This window comes from Parus major, chromosome 3 (genome assembly GCF_001522545.3).
Source record: "Parus major isolate Abel chromosome 3, Parus_major1.1, whole genome shotgun sequence".
NCBI lineage: Eukaryota > Metazoa > Chordata > Aves > Passeriformes > Paridae > Parus > Parus major.
The window spans coordinates 94,675,877-94,695,290 of NC_031770.1; the positions used below are offsets into that span (position 1 = coordinate 94,675,877).

At 35.7% G+C, this 19,414-nt stretch overlaps 1 protein-coding gene across 2 annotated transcripts in view; it reads right to left on the minus strand.

Annotated features, from left to right (window-relative positions):
- PXDN (peroxidasin) overlaps positions 1–19,414 on the minus strand; it is an 82,554-nt gene that overhangs the window by 37,223 nt on the left and 25,917 nt on the right. For both annotated transcript variants that reach the window (XM_015620480.2, XM_019006130.1), the window contains exons 2-8: positions 19,319–19,390; positions 17,613–17,684; positions 11,114–11,185; positions 3,623–3,694; positions 2,992–3,063; positions 2,338–2,507; positions 902–1,019 (exon numbers count right to left, since the gene is read on the minus strand). In XM_015620480.2, the coding sequence (XP_015475966.1) occupies positions 902–1,019; positions 2,338–2,507; positions 2,992–3,063; positions 3,623–3,694; positions 11,114–11,185; positions 17,613–17,684; positions 19,319–19,390 (648 nt within the window). The remainder of the gene's footprint in view (positions 1–901; positions 1,020–2,337; positions 2,508–2,991; positions 3,064–3,622; positions 3,695–11,113; positions 11,186–17,612; positions 17,685–19,318; positions 19,391–19,414) is intronic.

Here is a 19,414-nt window from a genome sequence, read left to right on the forward strand (position 1 = left end):
GTCCATTGTAAGCTGACACCAGTTCAGGAGGGTGATGTGCTGGCACAAGGCAGGTCCAGCTGTGCTGGGGAGCCAGGCTCTGGGCACAGCCTGAGCAGCCACTCTGCAGCAGGCTGGCCCTTGGGCTGTTGAACGATAGTTACCCTTTATAGAACCTTCCCCCCATCTTCTAAGGGGTGAGGGAAAGAGATACAGCAGGTTGCCCAGACTATGTGGGCAATATAGTCTGTTGTGCTATCTCCACCCTTAGAGGCTTTTAAGACCCATCCAAAGCAATCTGGTATAATCCTGCTTTGAGCAGAAGGCTGCACTGGAGGCCTCCTCCAACCTGAATTACACTACAGTCTTGTAAGACTTGCCTGCCCTCCCATGTACTGGTTTGAGGAGACTGAAAATGGTTGTCTCCCTCCTCTCCAGGGACAGAGCTACACCTTGAGAGAAGCTACCTCAAGAGGAGCTAGGGTTCTAGAAGGAGTTCTCTGAAATTTTGATTGTATCCAGCTGGAGTCCTTAAAAAAAGGTATTTTTTTCTCTGCCCCAAAACACATGCAAATGCTGAGTAATCTGCAGACTGTACGTGCAACATGTCCACAGTGGATTGCCTGATACATTTATAAATGATTTAGTATTACAGGTGTGAGCAGCTTTGCAGCTGAACATCTTACAAATAGTACTAGAGTAATAATACTTTCGAGTTACCAACTTAGATGCTCAGAATTACTAATAAAAAAGATATGGGCCATTATTACTTCATATGCTTATTTTAATTATAGCATGTTTTTGCTGTGACTATTTCACATATTACCATACACTGCACATGGACATGCACCCAGAAATGTACACACACACACACAGGCAAATGTACTTATATCAAGTTTCTCTCTTCCTCTTTTAAACTTACTTGTTTCTAAGCCAGATAATTTCTGGTTTAGGATTGCCTTCAGCCCTGCAAGTGAAGTACACTGTATTCCCTGAGGTAACGTCCACATCCTGAGGCTCTGATGTAATTCTTGGCCTCTCTGTATCAACAATAAAACATACAAAGAACTCATACTTATTTTAAAACTGCTAAAAACTGGTAAACAAAAATATTTCCACACACCTTGTAAAAAATATTTTTCATAAATCTTACGACTTAATATATGTATATGCTTAGTCAGGATTAAATTCACTTTTCCCTGTGCAAAAGTGACTGTGGGATTTCTGACCTCCTTCATTGTTCCTTAGGACCTTTCAGCAGACTGCAAATAGATTGTGCAAATTTGTATCAGGTTCTAAAGTGGCTGTTTTATTTATTTGAACAAAGCCTCAAATTGCCTATGAAGGAAAAACTTTAAAGCAGCAAGCACAAATGCAATTTAAAATAACTTCCTCTAGATAAGTATCAGTGCCTAACCTGCCTCACAGAATAATTTGTACAGCTTGTTTCCTGCAGTTTCCATATTCAGACTCCTTAGATATGCAGAGAGCTGGTAGGATGCCATGTGCATTATTCTTACCCCAGATTTGTACTATCTTTTTTCAAGAACCTTGTAGGTGCTTCTGGTTGTAATTCTCATGATCAGAATTATATCCAATACATAACCAAAAATTTACTTATTTTGTACTTATTATATTTATACTTATTTACTTCATTAAGTGGATGGGCAGGCAAATGCCCATAGCTTGATGAGAAATCTGCATTTTGATTTCAGAACAGGAGAGGTGCAGGACCAAGTCCCAGGTGCCCATGGGGCCAAACTTTTGTACCCCTAGGGTGAAGGCATACAGACAGAAGGATTACAGAGGTCCATTAATCCTCAGTGGCAGAGGATTTCAGTGCTTGTGTGGGGCACTTCTTGTAATTATAGATGAGTCAAAAAATAATTCAGTGGCCCAATCCCAATTCCTACATCAACAAAAATTTTTAAGGCAAGAACTGTGCCATCAGGAACAATTCAGTAAAGCACCTTTCTTTCCTTTCACCTATATAGAAGAGAATAAACAACACCAAATAATATTAACACCATCGACCCTAGCTAACAATCCTGTTATGATCAGAACTGAAATACAAAAGGGAAAAATAAACTCCTTCAGGATAATCACCCTTAGTTCTTCAAGGGGAAATTTCAAACATGGTTATATTTGTTTCATTAAAGAAAGGCTGAAGGGTAAAAGCAATCAATTCACCCAGAAGTACACAAAACTAGAAAAGGAATGCAGATTTTTAGGTATAACCAATATTAACCAGAGGTGGTCAGTGTTAATAAACAGAACAAATAATTCTAACTCCCCCAAAAAATACAGCTTGAGTACATGCAACCTATTAAACAATCCACCAGGAAGTGGCAAACTCACCACAGTTCAGTTCTTCTGGTGTTATTGTGGCCACTGATCTTCCCTGGATCCTCCGTGGATACTCACAGGTAGCTGCTGCCTGAGCATTGCCAGACTCCGCGTACGTCTTCAGCAGCTCCGCCAGCCACAGGATTTCACAGTCACAGTGAAGAGCGTTGGAGTCCAAACGCCTGCACAAAACAAGGAGCAGCCACAGCTCTGTTAGCAAGCCTCAGCCATCCTGCTAGGACCAACATGGTTCTGTAAATGGAGCAGTGCCTTCATCTGTGAATACAGACAACAGCCCAACATGCAGTACAGTTGATGCTTACTTGGTTATAGGCATTCTGGTAGTTTTTATTAGAAGAATATGTATTATTTTTATTGCCCAAAGAACAATCTATGTATATTATTTATTCCATAAAATAATGATTACAAACAAATCCAATATATGAAATAAACTTTAGTCAGTAACTAAAGAAAACAGATATAAAACAATGTTCTCAATCTATGCACATAAACAACTGGAGCACAGTTAAGAAAAAAAACATTCAATATTTAAAAGAATTACACCATAAAAGGCATTTGCAAGGAAGATAAATATTGTAAGAGAAGATACAGTCTAATTGGGTTAATTAATATTTCATTAGTTCAATGATAATTCAATTTACTTACAGTCTCTTCATAGATTCTAAGTGACTAAATGTTCCAGGAATCAAATGAGCTATTCTGTTGTTATGCAAAAACCTGTTAAAAACACAGAAATATGCATGTAATAATTCAGATTTTGTGATGCATTCATTTCATTTACATACTTCTGGAAGGTTTTCAAGAAAAAAAAAATTAAACCTGTTCAGCAACTCACTGTCTACGATTTTTTAAGTGGCCTCCAAGGTGTACTTGGGTATGTCCATGTGGTGATAAAGAAGCCATAAGTAACTACAAGGAAGTGAGTTCATAAGCATTCAAATTAGAAATTAAAAAACAAAAAAAAAGGTCCTAAATAAATTGTCTAGTTCTTCATTCATAACATTTATTTTAGGCCAAACATTGATCACAGATCTTTGGGAAATAGTTTTGCAAAGCAAAAATAAACCACAGGCAATGCTCACTTCTGCATGCCTCCAAGGTCAGCCTCAGCAAAGTGTTCTTGGAAAGACTATGTAGTAGTTACACTAAAAAAAAATGGATTAAAAACAATCTGTGGCAATGATAAAAACATTATTTTTTGTTTCAAACGCTTGATTTAATTCAAACAAGGAAGCAAGCTGTCTTCTGAATCTTACCCCAAGAAAAACAAACTTACAGCCTTTCAAGTTTTGGAAGATGAGTAAAGGATTCAGGTTCCAACGTTTCTATTTGATTAAAGTGCAGATACCTGAAAATATGTTAAACAAAAAGAAAAATATTGAAACAATTTTCTTAATTGGCGAAATATTTTAAAGAATTTATTGTTTCCATACTCTTTACAGATCTAAATGGCCATAGTGATGTAGCAGCTTTTTTTCTGTTACCATCTGAATCTAATACTTGAATCTATTACTTGAATCTGAGAAATAAAAGACATGACAAACAAAGAAGGGTTTGCAGATCACTACACTGAGTGTGAGTGTGTGTACATATATGAGCAAAAAACCCCTCCATTGCTTTGGAGATTTTAAAGACAATACTTTGAACACTGTTTTGCCAAAATGATATTCATTGTATGCATGCTTGGAATAACTTAACAAAAAAAAGAAAATTATTATTTTTTCCTAGGAAAAATGTTAGAGGTTATTTAGAAAACATTTACAGTTTCCAGCACAATAACATTTTCTGTGAGCAAATGCTTTCATTTCCGTGAGTCAAAATTTCAAAAGATGCTGAGAAATAACCTTCCCTAGTCCATGAACATTGGCATTTAAAGCTGTCAATAATCTCAAAACCAAATTTGTAATATAAACCCAAGTTTAACTAATTTGGCTTTAGACAAAGGGCTTCCTAGCAATTGTTGCTGTTGATGCTCTCTTGATGCTTATGCAAGCTATTAGCATTATACAACAATAAATCTACACAGCTGTTAATGCTGTAAAGTTGAAAAAGTTAACAAAACAATTAGCCAGACTATTTATCTGTAAGTATTGTGAAAATGGACTGCAAAGACAGGATCATTCCAGCATTGACTATTTTCCTTAACCTTGCAAATGACAAAACAAATGTAATAGATAAGACTGGCACAAGAAACTGTGAAAATGATTTATAGACTTTGGAACCTGATTATATCTTTATACTCTTTAAACTCTTTAAGTTTCCTATTAGACCTCAGACAAACTCGGGAACCTCTGGAGAATGTGCATATCAAGAATTCACTGTGCTCTGAAGAACAAAAAAGCCTATTATTTAAAAACAGTGAGAACAACTCAGAGCTCAGTATCTCCTGAAACATCAACCCCTCAGCATGAGCAGGACAAGGACAAGGGGATTTTCCTGAGCTGAGCCAGATGGCGGCTGGGCAGAGAGGGAAGCGGGAAGAAGTGGTGATTCTGGCCAAGGCCTTGCAGGGAGCCCTGGAAGGCGCGTGCAGAGGGAAGCCAGGCACATGCCTGGCAGCCTCCCAGGACAAGCGCAGCCAGCGAGCGGTGCCAAGGAGCAGTGAATGGGGACCACGGAAAAAGCCAATAAATCAGCACGGCCGTGATCAAGCACATCACAGTGTCAAGCCTGCCTACTGCCAGTGCAACGCCTGGCCACAGCAAACACTGAGCACAGAGCATGGTCTTGTTAGCATGAACAATCAAGGACTGCATCACCTTGCTGTGAATTCCAGTTTTCATCTCCCCGTTGAAAATACATGGCTATTTCTTCTAAATCAGATCTCAAAGGCAGATATTTCCAGAAAGGTTCATTCCAATTGCCAGCAGAGAGAAGAGAGACCTCAGAGTGAGGAAGAACTGGCAGGACAAGGACTGGGCATGGCCCAGCCATGAGATGGGCAGGCACAGCTTGGCAGGAGCCAGGGCTCTGCTCATCCCCCTTTCAGGATCAGCATATGGGAGGGGGCAAGGCAAGGTGGGGATCACTGCAATGAAGGAGGACAAAGGGAAAAACCAGGCACAACTATAGGGTTTGTTACCTCTGAAGCAGCTTTCATTCTGGAAAAAGTTACAAAGACTACTGCTTTTGTATGCAGCAGTGATTTTTTCCTTTCTAGCTTTCTTAGTTTTTTATAAGACATTTTTATGTCTTGTGAGCACCTTGCAAACACATCTCTTTATATTCCAAATAAATTAATCTCTCTCACTTCTTTGACAAGAAGGCAAAGTTTGTAGGCACATCTTATTTGAATAAACATTGGTAAAAGCAGACACATTGAGGCACACAACCCCTTCTTCAGGGCCACAAATCAGAGTGAAATTAGAAAGAGAGAAAAACCACCTGAGAGAGGTATTCTAAGTAGCATATAACATTGCAAGTCTTGAAACAACCATAATGACTGTTTAGTACTCAGGACTATTAGAATTACAGATGTAATCAATATATGCCTGAGAAGTCACTTTATTTTTCCAAACAAATTAAAAAATATATTTTTATTATAAACCTTGTCTTGTTTACAAGCCCACATCACTGCAGATACAAACTCAATAATTCAGGTGCTAAAGAACAGTTAAATTTACCTCATCAGACACCACTTTGTCTAAAGTAGCTCAAAAAAATCAAATACTGAAATCCAGCTATAAAATACTCTTAACTGCTCCATAGTAGTTGGGCTACACAAGTTAGGTGGGTTTTGCAGATCTTTAAATTATTAGACCTAAAAAAGTCCTGAGCAACCTATCACGTAACTTATTAATAGAACAAGGTGTTAAATATCTGGCCAAAATAATTTGTAATTCAAAATAAATAGATGCAGAAACCAGATTGCATTTTAAGTCTACAATAAAAGGAATAAAAAATACCTGGCATAATGACCTACACTTTATTCCTGCATTATCACTTAGGTTTATCACTTCTATTATTTTCTTTTGTGTACTACATTAAAGTTCTGTAAAGGTATATTTTGATATTTTAATTAATATGGTAATTGCTTGGATTTAAAATTCACGTTAAAGGTAATCATATTCAGGAAATAATCTCACACTATCATATCTTTATAGTCATCTTTTATGTTCAGAGTACAAAGCACTAAAATAGTAATGTAATAAATGTAATAAATATTAAAAAGTCTAATAAATATTTAAAATATGTAATAAATATTTAATGTAATAAATATGTGATAAATATTAAAAATACTTTCAGAATGAAAATTGAAAGAAAAAGAGTGCAGGAGTGATTTTTAAATACCTACATCTCTTTCTTAATCCCAAACTCACTATCTAGAATTAAACAGAAGGAAAGGAAATACTTATAGGGAAAAAAAATCCAAATGAAACACCTTGAGAGGAAGATTTTTTCAAATAAACATGGCATAGGATTGTCTTTTTTATTATTAATCTTATAGGACAAAAATTTACAGTAAAATTCAGTCCCAGTGGAATTTTTCACAGCACTATATTTAGGATTATGTCTTACGTATCTTTGTAGCTTTTGATGAGGAGAACTTTTATCATATATGCCGATTGTTCCTTTTCTAATAGTATCATCACATCTTTGGGGAAGTACTTGCTAACCCATTGGCTGAGTATAATCTATGTTCTGAATATTTAAACAGCATGTTTGCCCTTTAGATTGTTTGAAAGAGAATGAACAAACATATATGTTCCATATTCATCAAAGAGCTTTCTCTGCTCAGGGACAAGAAGTAGCAGCCTTAAACCATTAGGAAAAAGATAAAAATGTATGTTGTGGTAATGATATAAAATATTGGAACAGGATACTTAAGGAGATTATGGAATCTGCACTGAAGACTTTTAAAATAAGGCCAGACAAGTATCTGTTTCCAGATTGTTGTCCCTAGCTGATCTTCTTGTAGAATATTAAAGATATATTCCTCAAGACCCCACCACTTTGGATTTGTCTGATTGTTTATTAATTAATTATCTTTCATTATTCCTTTCCACAGATAGTTTTAGCAGCAACTTTACACAGAGTCCACTGTGTTAAATGTGCATAACTGCTGACATAGAGTTATGCAAAAAACATAGGAACTTGTAGTATAAAAAAAAAATAAATAGCCACTTCAAAAATACTGGAAATGGAGTTGAGGTAAATCAACTTAATATAACAAACCGTATCACCTTATGTTAGTTGAGGTTTCTGTCTATTAATTCCCCCTAAATATGTAAATGTGTACATAAACTACATCACAACTAATAATAGCTTATAAAGAACAAAATTAGTATGTTAATATGAAAGTTAAAAGAAAATGCATAGCTAGGACTAGGTAAACAGATTTAAATAATAACATTAATAATTGTGTATCCCATTGTTAAATACTGGAGAGTACATTTTTTGTCCCTGATATATACAACTCATAAGCTGAGATCTCCAAAATGTGACAGATATTTGGAAGCAAAGCAATGTACACACATCTGGAAATTGACTCCATTTAAAGCTAGATCTTGGGATCCAAACTCATGACCTCCCAAGCGGGGTATTTGTGACATTTCAGGTGGGAGTCAGCTGTCAAGCCCAGGCACACAGAGGCACAGAGCAGTTGTCTAAGCCCAGGCACACAGAGGCAGCCCTCCTTGCATTTCATGTGTTCTGTCTGCCTTCTGGCTGCTGCTCTGAAAAAATGTAAGCTTCCTGCTGCTTTCTGCTGCCTTTGCCAGACCCAAACATATGTCTTGCAGATTTACCAGTGTCTAAACTGGTACTAAGCAGCGACTTTTCATCAGCTGACTCCCTCCCCTCATGGCCAGTCACAGGTGAAAAGTTAGGTGACAAAATAGATATATGGCTCAGCATGTTCAAGTACCTGAAATTGCCAATTTTTCTTCAGAATTCACCCTAGCACAAATAGGCTTCAAGATCTGATTCAAAGTTCTTATTCCCTTGGCAGAAATTTCCAAAGGAAAAGCTATTTTGACTACATCAGCAGCTAAGAATTCTGCTCTAGAGATTTAAGGAGGAACCTGCCAGCTGCAGTAAATACTTGGGGGGTTTTGTCCCTCATACATGCAACAGGCCTCCTGATTCTAACTACATTTAGTTTCTGTTAACAGAAATAACCAGCAAAAATGTGTTTGCTTTGCTGTTCAGGTATTTTTTAAAAAGCAACTATCAGTTGAATTCTGCTCCACTGGAGTAGAAGAAATTGCTGTGAAACAAATCTTTCCCTGAAATGTGGTCCAGAGTGCGTACTTCTGAGAACTCTGCTGAGCATTGAGAACAGCATTTGGCTGAGTTAACACAACCGGTAGCAAAATGTCTTTGATAACTTGAGGCCACAGAGACCTCAAATGCAGAAACATCGACATAGTTCTGTCAATACAGTTCAAAACTGAAATTAGGGCACTTGGGAATTTGTTTGCCAAGAATAACTTTTGTCTTGTCAGCAGTTTTTCTCCAAAGCTAATGTCATAAAACAGACCCTGTAGAGTCAGAACATATTTTTATGCAAAGATGCATAAATGCCAAATCTCTTGTAAACTGACAATCTCAAAGAGATTATATTTATTTCTGTGCCTGCCACTGGCTTCATGTGCTCCCATTTTCCCTCCTGTCAAGCTCTCTGTTTAGGAGAGAAGAGCTCTAAAAAGCAGTGCACTCTGATGCAGGCAGTGGGGAATTACCTGCCCCCCATTCCCCAGCAGCTGCAGGTGCTGCCATGGCCCATGGGCAGGCAATGAGCCGTGACTCTGCCAGGCTCCATTTCCACACTTCCCAGCTAGAGATGAGACTCAAGCCATGAGTCTGAACCTCAGTTTCATAATGAATAATGTTGGTGTCCCAAAAGTATGAGCTTAAGCTGATAGGCAGAGAGGCTTAACTGCCATATAGTGGAAAAGTATATTCAGAAAGTGTTTAATATTGATTTATACTCTTCAGTAATAACAGAGATCAACAGGAAAAAAAGAGCACAAGAAAAAAGGACAAATGTTGCAACTTGCATCCCACTGTGGCATGGGAAAGAACATTATTTTGGAAACAATAATTCAATAAATGGGCCCCAGTATTCCAAATTCTACACAGAAATTAAGTATTGCTATTATCATGCAAGTACCATCTACTCTACCAGTTGCCGTCAATATGGTGCAGAAATAATTTCTACAGCAAAAGGAGGAGAAAGGCATTAAGAAAAAACATTAGATATTTGTATACTTTTTATAATTAACACTTCTGTTTTACATAAAAGCTCCTCTTTCAAAAGACATCTATTGCACTCTAAAAGGAGCATGTATAATTTTGTACCCCTATGAAGTGTCATTTTATTTCATATATACTCAGTGTCTACTAATAACTATTATAGGTTTATAGTAACAAGGAAACTGTTACATATAGAACACTTGTAATACACTGATAGCTTTCAGGAGTTGAAAAATTTATATTCAGCCCTCAATTTATACACTGCAAAACTCATTTGTTTACTACTGTTTTTTGGTAGTCAAACTGTGAAACAGCTACATTGTATTTTCTTTTTTCTAAACATTATCACAATGAATGTAGGACAATGCTTTCTGATCAGAGTCATAAAATTGTTAAGGCTAGAAAAGATGTTTAGGATTTTCAAGTCTAAACATCAACCTACCAGCACTATCATGTTCATCACTAAACCATGAACTCAAAGTGCCACATCCAGTCATTTCTTGAATACTTCCAGGAAGAATGATTCCACTGCTTCCCTGGGCAGCCTGATTTGATTCTTTACCACCCTTTCCATGAAAAAAATTTTCATTTTATCCAATTCATAATATCCAATCTAAACCTCTCCTGGTACAACTTGAGGCCAATTCCTTTTGTCCTGTCGCTTGTTACCTGGGAGAAGAGACCACTCCCCAACTCACTGCAACCTCCTCCCAGGGTAGTGGTAGAGAGAAATTAAGGTCTCCACTGAGTCTCCTTTTCTCCAGGCTAAACAACCCCAGCTCACTCAGCTGCTCGTCACAGAATTTGTGCCCCAGCCCCTTCTCTGCCCTTCTCTGGACTCACGCCAGCAAGTCAATGTCTCTCCCACAGTGAGTATAAAACAAAATATAGTTGACCTTAATGGAATCAATGCAACTGTTTTTTTCATGTTTAGGACTGCATTCTTCATTCTTTTTCAGTGGAAATTATTCTTCATTATACAGGAAAAGAAGTATGATTTTAATTAATCTTTCTGGAGGATATTACTGAAACATCTACATTGCAAATGATGAACATCCTTACTTTTTAAACATCTGTATATGGCAATGATTAACACAAATGATAGCAAGGTTTATATTTAAAAACTTTTCTTGTTTCAAAATATAACAAAACTGGGTTGAACTTGCAGAGGCTAATTCAGCTTTAGTTATGCTGCACAAAACAAAGTAACTGCTGCAGTCAAAAGAACTGAGATATAAAAACCTGCAGAAATGAAAGCAGAATCTATCTCTAAGCAATACACATTAGTTTTCAACATTTTCCATAATAATTCTCCTTTGTCAAAGCTAGGTAACAATGTATAGAGACATCAGGAATGCAAATCACAAATGAAAGACAAACATAGAAATGAGGAATTTGACACAGAGATCAACTGTGTTTTTTTCACATGCAGATGATTATGGGGCTCTCTGCCCAACCCAGGGAGTGCAGACATGCAGAGCATGCAGGTAGGATGTACGGGTCAAGGCGTGCACTTTTCCTCTGCAGGGGAACCATGGAGATGACAGCACAGAAGAGAAAAGGCACTTACAGTTGTTCTAGAGAGGCAAGTCCTTTAAATGCTTGCCTGTCAATTGACTGGATTTCATTCTTGTACAAATAGCTGAAACAAGAAACAATCAGTAATATTAGTACACAAACAAGAGCTACATGAAGGTGGAAAAGAAGAATTAAGTTGACACGTGAAGACAGTTTTTCAACTACATATTAGAAAAAAAAAATACAAATCAAAAACTAAAAACATAAAATATTCTGTCCTTGAGATTTCATCCCAAATGACTAGCAGGAAAGACAAAAGTCTGGGGCCTTGAAGGCCCTGAGGCTGATACCCAAATGGACTTGGGCTTCCCAGTGCTCTTGGTATTACTTACTGGATTTTTGTCCCTTGTTTTCTTGATTGGTTGGCCAAATGTCAAAATAAATTCAACTCAATGGGACAGAATTGCATTAGAAGTGTCTTTACCAGAACACACTGATGCCACTGGCCTCTTGTTTTCTTTAAAATATCCCATCTGAATACTGGTACAAATATTCAAATTAGGATTGTGAGTCTTTTACTGGACTTGGAGAACAAAGAAAAGTGAGAAATTTCTGTAACTCCGCCTGTGTCACCTTTGTGATATTAACAAAAAAAATACAAGTTAGAATATTGGTATCACATCCATAAAGCAGCACTCTATATTTGTTTTATCATTGTGTAGAAGATGGACATTAGGTCCCATTGGTACTCTATAATATAAACAAAATAAACATGCGGAGTATCAGTATGATCACGTCTGTTGTCTAGACCTTTTTTATGGAATTAAAACAAATCAGGAAGGATCAGTGTATGTGATCATGTTCATCATGCTCTTAGCAGTAAGGATGGTTTAGTGAGAGGGTACTGGAGAAAAATCTCAGTTTAGCTGATGACTACAGTTTCTGCATGGAGGCAGCCAATGAAAATACTTTGGGGGCTCAGTGTCAGTCACTCTTTTTGTGTTAGGATAGGCACAGGTTTGCAGTTAAGAACTTTTTCACAATTATTTGACAAATGATTTGAAACTCAGTTAATCAGGCATGGGTTTCTATGAAAAGGGGATGAAGAGACTTTGTACCACAAATGACTTTATTAGCAGGCATCTTATTAGTAGTGGTTTTGGGTTTTCCATAATTAAAGTTTTCAGTAACTTACTGGAAATATTGCAAACTCCTTTTGGTGCAACAGAAAAAATACTGGCTCTGCTGGAGATGGTGGTAGTTTTTACACTGATGTGCCAATGGGCAACATTTCACAATAGGCCCTAACAAGGAAAGAAGTTGTAGGTATTTGGTAATCAACTAATGACAACTTTGGTGAGCAATAAGGAGTAGTATCTTTCCTTTGAGACTAAATTAACTTTTCCAATGCACTGCTTGTTGAGAATCTGACACATTAATATACAGAGATTCCTGGGTGCTATATTTAAGTAGATATGCATCTGAATAAAAAAGCAAAATACTTCCAAGAACAGGTAACATGGAAGTAAAAATTTCTGAGGTTTTTAAAATATTCAAAACCAGGAAAAAACTACTGTCATGCGAAATTACTATAAAAACTTCAAAAATAATTTGCTAACTGTGATTTTATATGTGGAACTGGTTTTTATTCTGTTTGAAAAAAAATATTTCATGAGTATTAAAATATGTGTTTTGGCTCAGATTTACCAATTCATTTGAGGACCACAGTCACTACAATTTTCTCTTCTTAATTTTCCTGTTTGATATTCAATTCCTATCTTATTTTCCTGTGAGAATTTTAAACATACTTTTTCACTCCTTAGAAATTTTTGAGGACTGAACAGCTGAAGTGTTATTTATCTTTTTTAATACACTTAATTCCACTTGGCAGTGTGGAAATCCCTCTTACTTCTGAGTACTAAACTTCTGGTCAGACCACAGAACTAAAGTAGGCTTAGACAGACTGGATAACCACCCTCAGTTAATTATGTCTTGTGGGCATTTCAACAATTTTATTCAAAAAATATTAATCAGATTTTTAAAATGTTTTACCACAATAATTCATATAACTTTTATTCACTCTCTGCAGACAAAACACTGCAGAGAGTGAAAATCAGAGGTGAGTTAGACCAGGATAATGACTGTAGGATTGCAGGCCACACTTCATGGAAGGGAGCAGCATTTAGGAGTTCTTACCAAGCCACTGCAGTGAGTCTTTATTTGGGATTCAGCTTTAAACCAGCACTTTTTCCATTCTGACCAGAAAACCCTCAGCTGCAGGAAACTCAACCATCCTCAGTCATATCCTCCTCAACCATATCCTCCCTTCACAGAGAAACCTCAGCAACCTCAGGGCTACCTCATGTTCTATGACAAATGCATTAACCAGACTTCCATTTAATTACGCAGCTGTTTCACTGAGGATATTAACAGAAAGAAGAATATATAATTGTTTGCCTAATGGAGAGAGACATGACAATATATAGTACAAATAAGTTTCACTCAAAAAATATTTGTCCCTCTAAAATGGTACTGTGCACATACAGAGTTATAGAAGTAAAACTTTGTAAACACTGCTAAATTTTAACAAACATTCTCAAAATTTACCTCAGTTACATTATCAGAAAACAAATTTAGTACAACTAGGGAAAAAATAATTTATCATTTAATTTACCTAAAAGCTCTCTTACAGAGCTGAATATTAGAATTTTATAGGAGATGAACAAACAGTGGATTAAGAAGAAAAACGGATATATTCTATTAAGACATTAAATTATTTTTGGACAATCACTAATACCTATTGCTAGAAATGTTAAAAAAACAAACAAACAAACAAACATTCTTTTCCAGAAGCCCAAGCAAGGCTCCTAGAGATCATACACTTAATAAATTAAAAAATAGGTGATCAGTTACCAGAAAATTTGGGAGAAAATTTAATTTAAAAGCCTGCTAGATTGCCTATGAGGATATTATTGGGGGGTTCATTTTTTTTTTTTTAATGGGCCATCTTAAAAATCATGTGATTCAAGGAAAGTAAGATCCAGATATATTTGTTTGGAACTAGAGGGGAAAAAAAGCAAAAATTAACAGGCATTGTAGAGTCAAATTTCATAAGTAAATTAACACCCAAAGACAGGTTTACATAGGAACATGAAGGATACAGTGGAACCAGCAACATGAATTACAAAAAACAGAGATCTGGAATCACTGGAGTTGCCCAGAGGACAAAGTAACATGACAAGGACAGCAAAAGTGGCAGAAGGCACAGAAAGAAATGAGACCTAATCTCATTCTGAAAGGGTGAGGTCAGAAATTCCACATTCTGGCCAACCTCTAACACGTCATCTACCACTACTACTTCATTCAACAGACAGAAAACAAAACTTGCATGTTCCCTGTTAGTATTTGTGGAACTGACACACCTCATACAGTCTTAGTTATCATTTACCGCATGCTTATGGTAATCCTTTTATGTCTGTTTCCTCATCTATGCATTTCATACCAAGCAAACACACAATGGTGTTGGCAAAGTTAATTTCATTCCCCAGTTTTATTTCTTTCACTTCCTTCATGTTATCTTCTAGTTCACTGCTCTGTAAATGTCTAATACATGTTCTCTTTATCTGGAAAGGTTTTTTTTTAATAGCTAACCTATATTATGTATTTTGCCATATCTCCTCCTGAATTCTTTCATTTGTAACTTACCTTCATTTTTTTCACTTCTGATTCCAAATCTTCTAGTATTCTGTATATTGAAATGGTAATAATATGTTTACCTTCAATTACAAACTGTCTTCTCTCTTGAAGAATAAACTGTTGATTTTTAGGCTTAGGAAGAATTAGCCTATCAAGTTTCTACCAATTTACCTGCACCAACCTTATAAGGTTAGGAAGCTTACTAAAGAGCCTTATTGCCAAGACTAAGGTATATGGAGTGAAGACAGATGGACAGAAAAGCAGAGAAGCAGAAAAAAAGGACCCTCTGAGTGTCACAACAAAACAATTACATTTCTTTCTTTCCAACCTTTAGTATATTAATACAAAACCAAATCATTATCACAAACAGCACAAAAAATAACACAAAATTGTTTTTATAATTTCCAGAATTTCAATTGCACAAAGAACAAGATAATAAAAAATCCTAAGAAACAGTTTAAAAATGATGTGCACAATTTTCTTTTTATGATATAAAGAACAGCTTTTAAGTGATGAATACCTTCAAATTGAAGAGAAAATTGGGAAAATATTACTCTTTGCCAAAATGTGTTCTTCAGACAGATAGTTCCGGTAACATTTACTCCTCATAAAACTCTAAGCTCTACTTCAGAAAGGAAAAGTACAACAAAGCATTTGAAAATCCTGATTTAGATCCTGCTGTCATACAAGAATGGATCTTAACATCTATCTCTCAGAGACTGGCTTTTTAAAAAAAATAAATATGCTGATTTATATTTTATTTATATAAAAAGATATAATTGTGAATATTTTTACCTGGTTTTATATATGCATGTTTACTAATTGTTATAGATTTTATATTTATATATACTCACATTTTACTAAGTCAGGACCACTGAGAAATTACAGGTTTTTTAAAATTCATCAGGGAATTATACATTTCCTGAACCATATGCGATCCAGTAGAAGTTGTCATAAGAACAGAAGTCATAACACCAACAAGTCTAGTCATAAACTAGATTAATGATCTAGTTTTATGAAACGTGACAGTACAAGTTAGGTTTGCAAATATCCACAGGACCAGATGATACTGAGCCTAAATTTTTCCAGGTAATTTGACTTTAACATAGTATGTTCTGAGCAGTATTTATAACTTTTGTACAATCTCTCTCCCCAGTTTCTACTTCAGTGGATCCTATTGGAAAGAAATTTGTTTTGTTCCTTTGTTTTGTTTTGTTCCTTTCATTTCACAGAATACAGTTAGCATTCAGTTACTCAGCTGAAACTTTCACTGCTGAATGGTATTGGTTTTTTACATTTAAGTCTTCTGTTTTGATAACATGACCAGTACCAGAAATTTTGTAATTTTAAGGCTATACAATTTAAACATCTGTCACAATTATTGAAACAAGTAAAAAAACCCTTAAAGTTTAATTTTGAAAACCAAAGGATAGCTTAAAGAGCTCTCTGCAGTTGCATAAATTACCATACTAAACTTTATATTTAAATTTTCCATAAAACAACAAGAAAATAAGATCTTCCTCTTAACAATATAGATACTGACAACCATTACTACATGTAAACAAAAACAAATCAGAGTTCAACTATCCTTTTTAGCTCTTTCATCAAACTGAACACATAGTTGAGCTTTATTTCAGGTTTACTACAGCTAGGCAAAGGCAGGCATGTGAAAACAAATAAGTATTAAGAATCAAGAAAAATCTTTGTACAGCTGCTGACTGTGGAAAAAGTTAAGCAAACTTCATGTAGTGAAACCTTATGTACTACACTACCAGAACCATCATGCAAACATTTTTTGTAAGAAATACAATCATCATGGGCTTTAATCATTCATTGCCAATGGGCTGTTCAATAATCTTTTCCCTCCTATTGTGTATAGGTTAAACAATTCCATTACTGAAATACAATATACATAAAAATGAGAGCAGGAAATGTAATCAAGCACAACTTGAAAAAACAGATAATGTGCCTGCACAAATTGATGTGATTTTCTCCCTGCTCCCACCTCCTTAGAGCTCTTCTGGCTGTATTCTTGCAAACTGCATGGAAAATTCAGCTTCTGAATTGTTCCCAAAGTAATAAAATCTCAATGTGACCTTTTCTTTCTGTATGTCATTCAAGTAACCATCAATCAATACTCCAAGACAATGGAGTGAAACTTTTCTAAATGACACTCCATAAGATCGATTCCAGAAACTAGAGCTGAGAATCCATGACAACTTACTATGCAGCTTTAATCTATTACACAGACAAAAATAATATTGCTGATGCCTTTCGTTTATTCATATAATTAATACCCTTGGTATGTTTGTTAAGAGAGAAGTTAGGCTTAAAATGTACAAGATGACTGAAGACCTAGAACTAACAGCAAATCATGTGCATACTTTGGTATTTTGGGTTTGATTGAATTTTTCACTTATGAATTCAGTGAAAAATTTTGGGATCGTTAATAAGCTCAAGTAGGTTACAAGCTTCTGCAGACACAACCTTTGGACTAGCTACTTTTAAACCACTTTTCAAAGGACAAAAAGTACCTCTGTGAAGATTTCAGTGAACCATTGAAGAGGTGGTTTCCTACACCTTTCAACATATCCCTTTTTAAATTATAAGTTGCATATGATAAACAGCAATTAGTAAGTCCTTTAAAACATATTGCCTACAGACAGCAGTTTCTTATTAGTAACTAATTAGAGAAACACAGTTGCCCCACCCCATAAATTCATTTCACAGATTTATCTGTGCAGTTTATCTCCTGATAAAGTGAATCAGATAGCAATCACCATCTCAGATGAGAAAACTTTCCCACTGAAGAAGCTCTTACACAGTGATGAAAAAGTGACATTCATTTAACTTACAGATATTTCAGATTTTCAAGATCTTCAAATGCCCCACTAGGAATTCTTTTGATTTGATTGTTGTTAAGAAGCCTACAAAAAGAAATAAAAAATGATTTATTTTAACATAAAGGAACACTATGGAAAAGAAAGTGTAAAAGCAGGGGCAATATAATGTTAAATAGAAAATGCTTTTCCTCTTAATTGTAACTGTTAGAGAAAGAAAGGTTATGTGCTTACAGCTGCTCAACCACTATCTTGCAGGTGAAAACCTGGAAAAATTAGACAGAATTAAAAAAAAAAAAAAATAACCCCAAACACATAGAAACAGCAACAAAGATAAACAAACAAAAGCACAAACCTAACCAAAAACCAAAAAGACCCACCCAGAAGTAGAATAATGTAGTTTCTTGCAGGCATCTGAGATGTAGGTGAAGAGGAAAAAAGAACCTTTCACATCAAGTCTACACATCAGTTTGAAACTGATAAAAACAAAGATTTGTCACTAGCAGGTGAATTAAAGTGGCTTTTCCCAGATGTTTCTTAGCAATATTTTGTGTACTGGGCCCTCTACATTGTACAGAAACATCTGTATGTACAGAGTTGAACTCATCCCTCATACACTGGTTTTACAAAGAGAAGTGAATTCAAAACTAATGTAGCCTGTCTTTATTTGGGACTTGCGGGTATCAGATCAGCGATTAGGACAGTTAGAACTTGAGCTGGATATCTGGGAGAAATTGTAATTCAAAACTGGAGATCAACTGCAAACAGAGGTATGATCAAAGGAGACTGGAAATAGGGACAGCTAAGAATATCTTGGCAACAAAGATTTGGACAAGATACTTGTCAGGGAAAGTCCTATCATTTCTTCTGGTGTGAATATAGAGTACAAGATGTGTCAGCGTACTTGTCATGATGTGCCTGCAGATAAGTAGTGATCCAAAGTTCACTGATATCACTACTGTATTCCAGTTCATATACTACTTGTGTTCTGGGAAACAGTCACATTTGCTATTGTAAGTTATGTACACTTAAAAGTAAAAAGAACTGTCTATGTTAATTCCTCTTCATGCCAGTTAATATATTAAAGAAGAGAAACATGTATACATTTGTTTTAAAAGTGATGCCTGAAGGAATGATAGAGGAGATACAAAGTTTAAATGATAATACCCATACTAATTGTATTAATGGTAGTAAAAGATCTTTTAGAAAGACTTTTCTTCACAATTGTATATGATAACAAAGACCTCCATGAAAGGCAGCTCAGGAGGAACAAAACCATTTGATTCCTGCCAGTCCTGATAAGCACATTAGAATAGGAAAGTTCAGAGTATGTCAGAATTTGTCAGATATTTTGTAACACATTTGCACATCTGAGCCTTTGAACAGCTTTCTTGTAACTCCGTGGTTTATTATGTGATATTCCACCAAAGCAATTTAGCACTATGTCAAAAAAATCATACAACAATGGTCTGCATTTTTAATGAAATTCAATTAAAGAATGTTAATCAAATACAACTATGCAAATAATTTTATTTTTATTTTGATAGACGTTTTTGCCTTCAAGTATTTTGGTCCTAACGCCCCTTCTCCCACCTGTGTAAATGCTACAGCTCAAATTTATGAGACTACTTACCTGTGAAAAATGAGCAAATATGACACGTTACCAAATTGATCACATTAAGTCAAACGGGAAGGGGTCTTAAGCTTGAAAAAGAACTTACAGTGTGTTCAGGTTTTTAAGCCGTCTAAACTCTCCAGGCTGGATTTCTTTAATCCTATTAAATCGTAGGTCTCTGTAGAATAAAAAAAATAAAAAA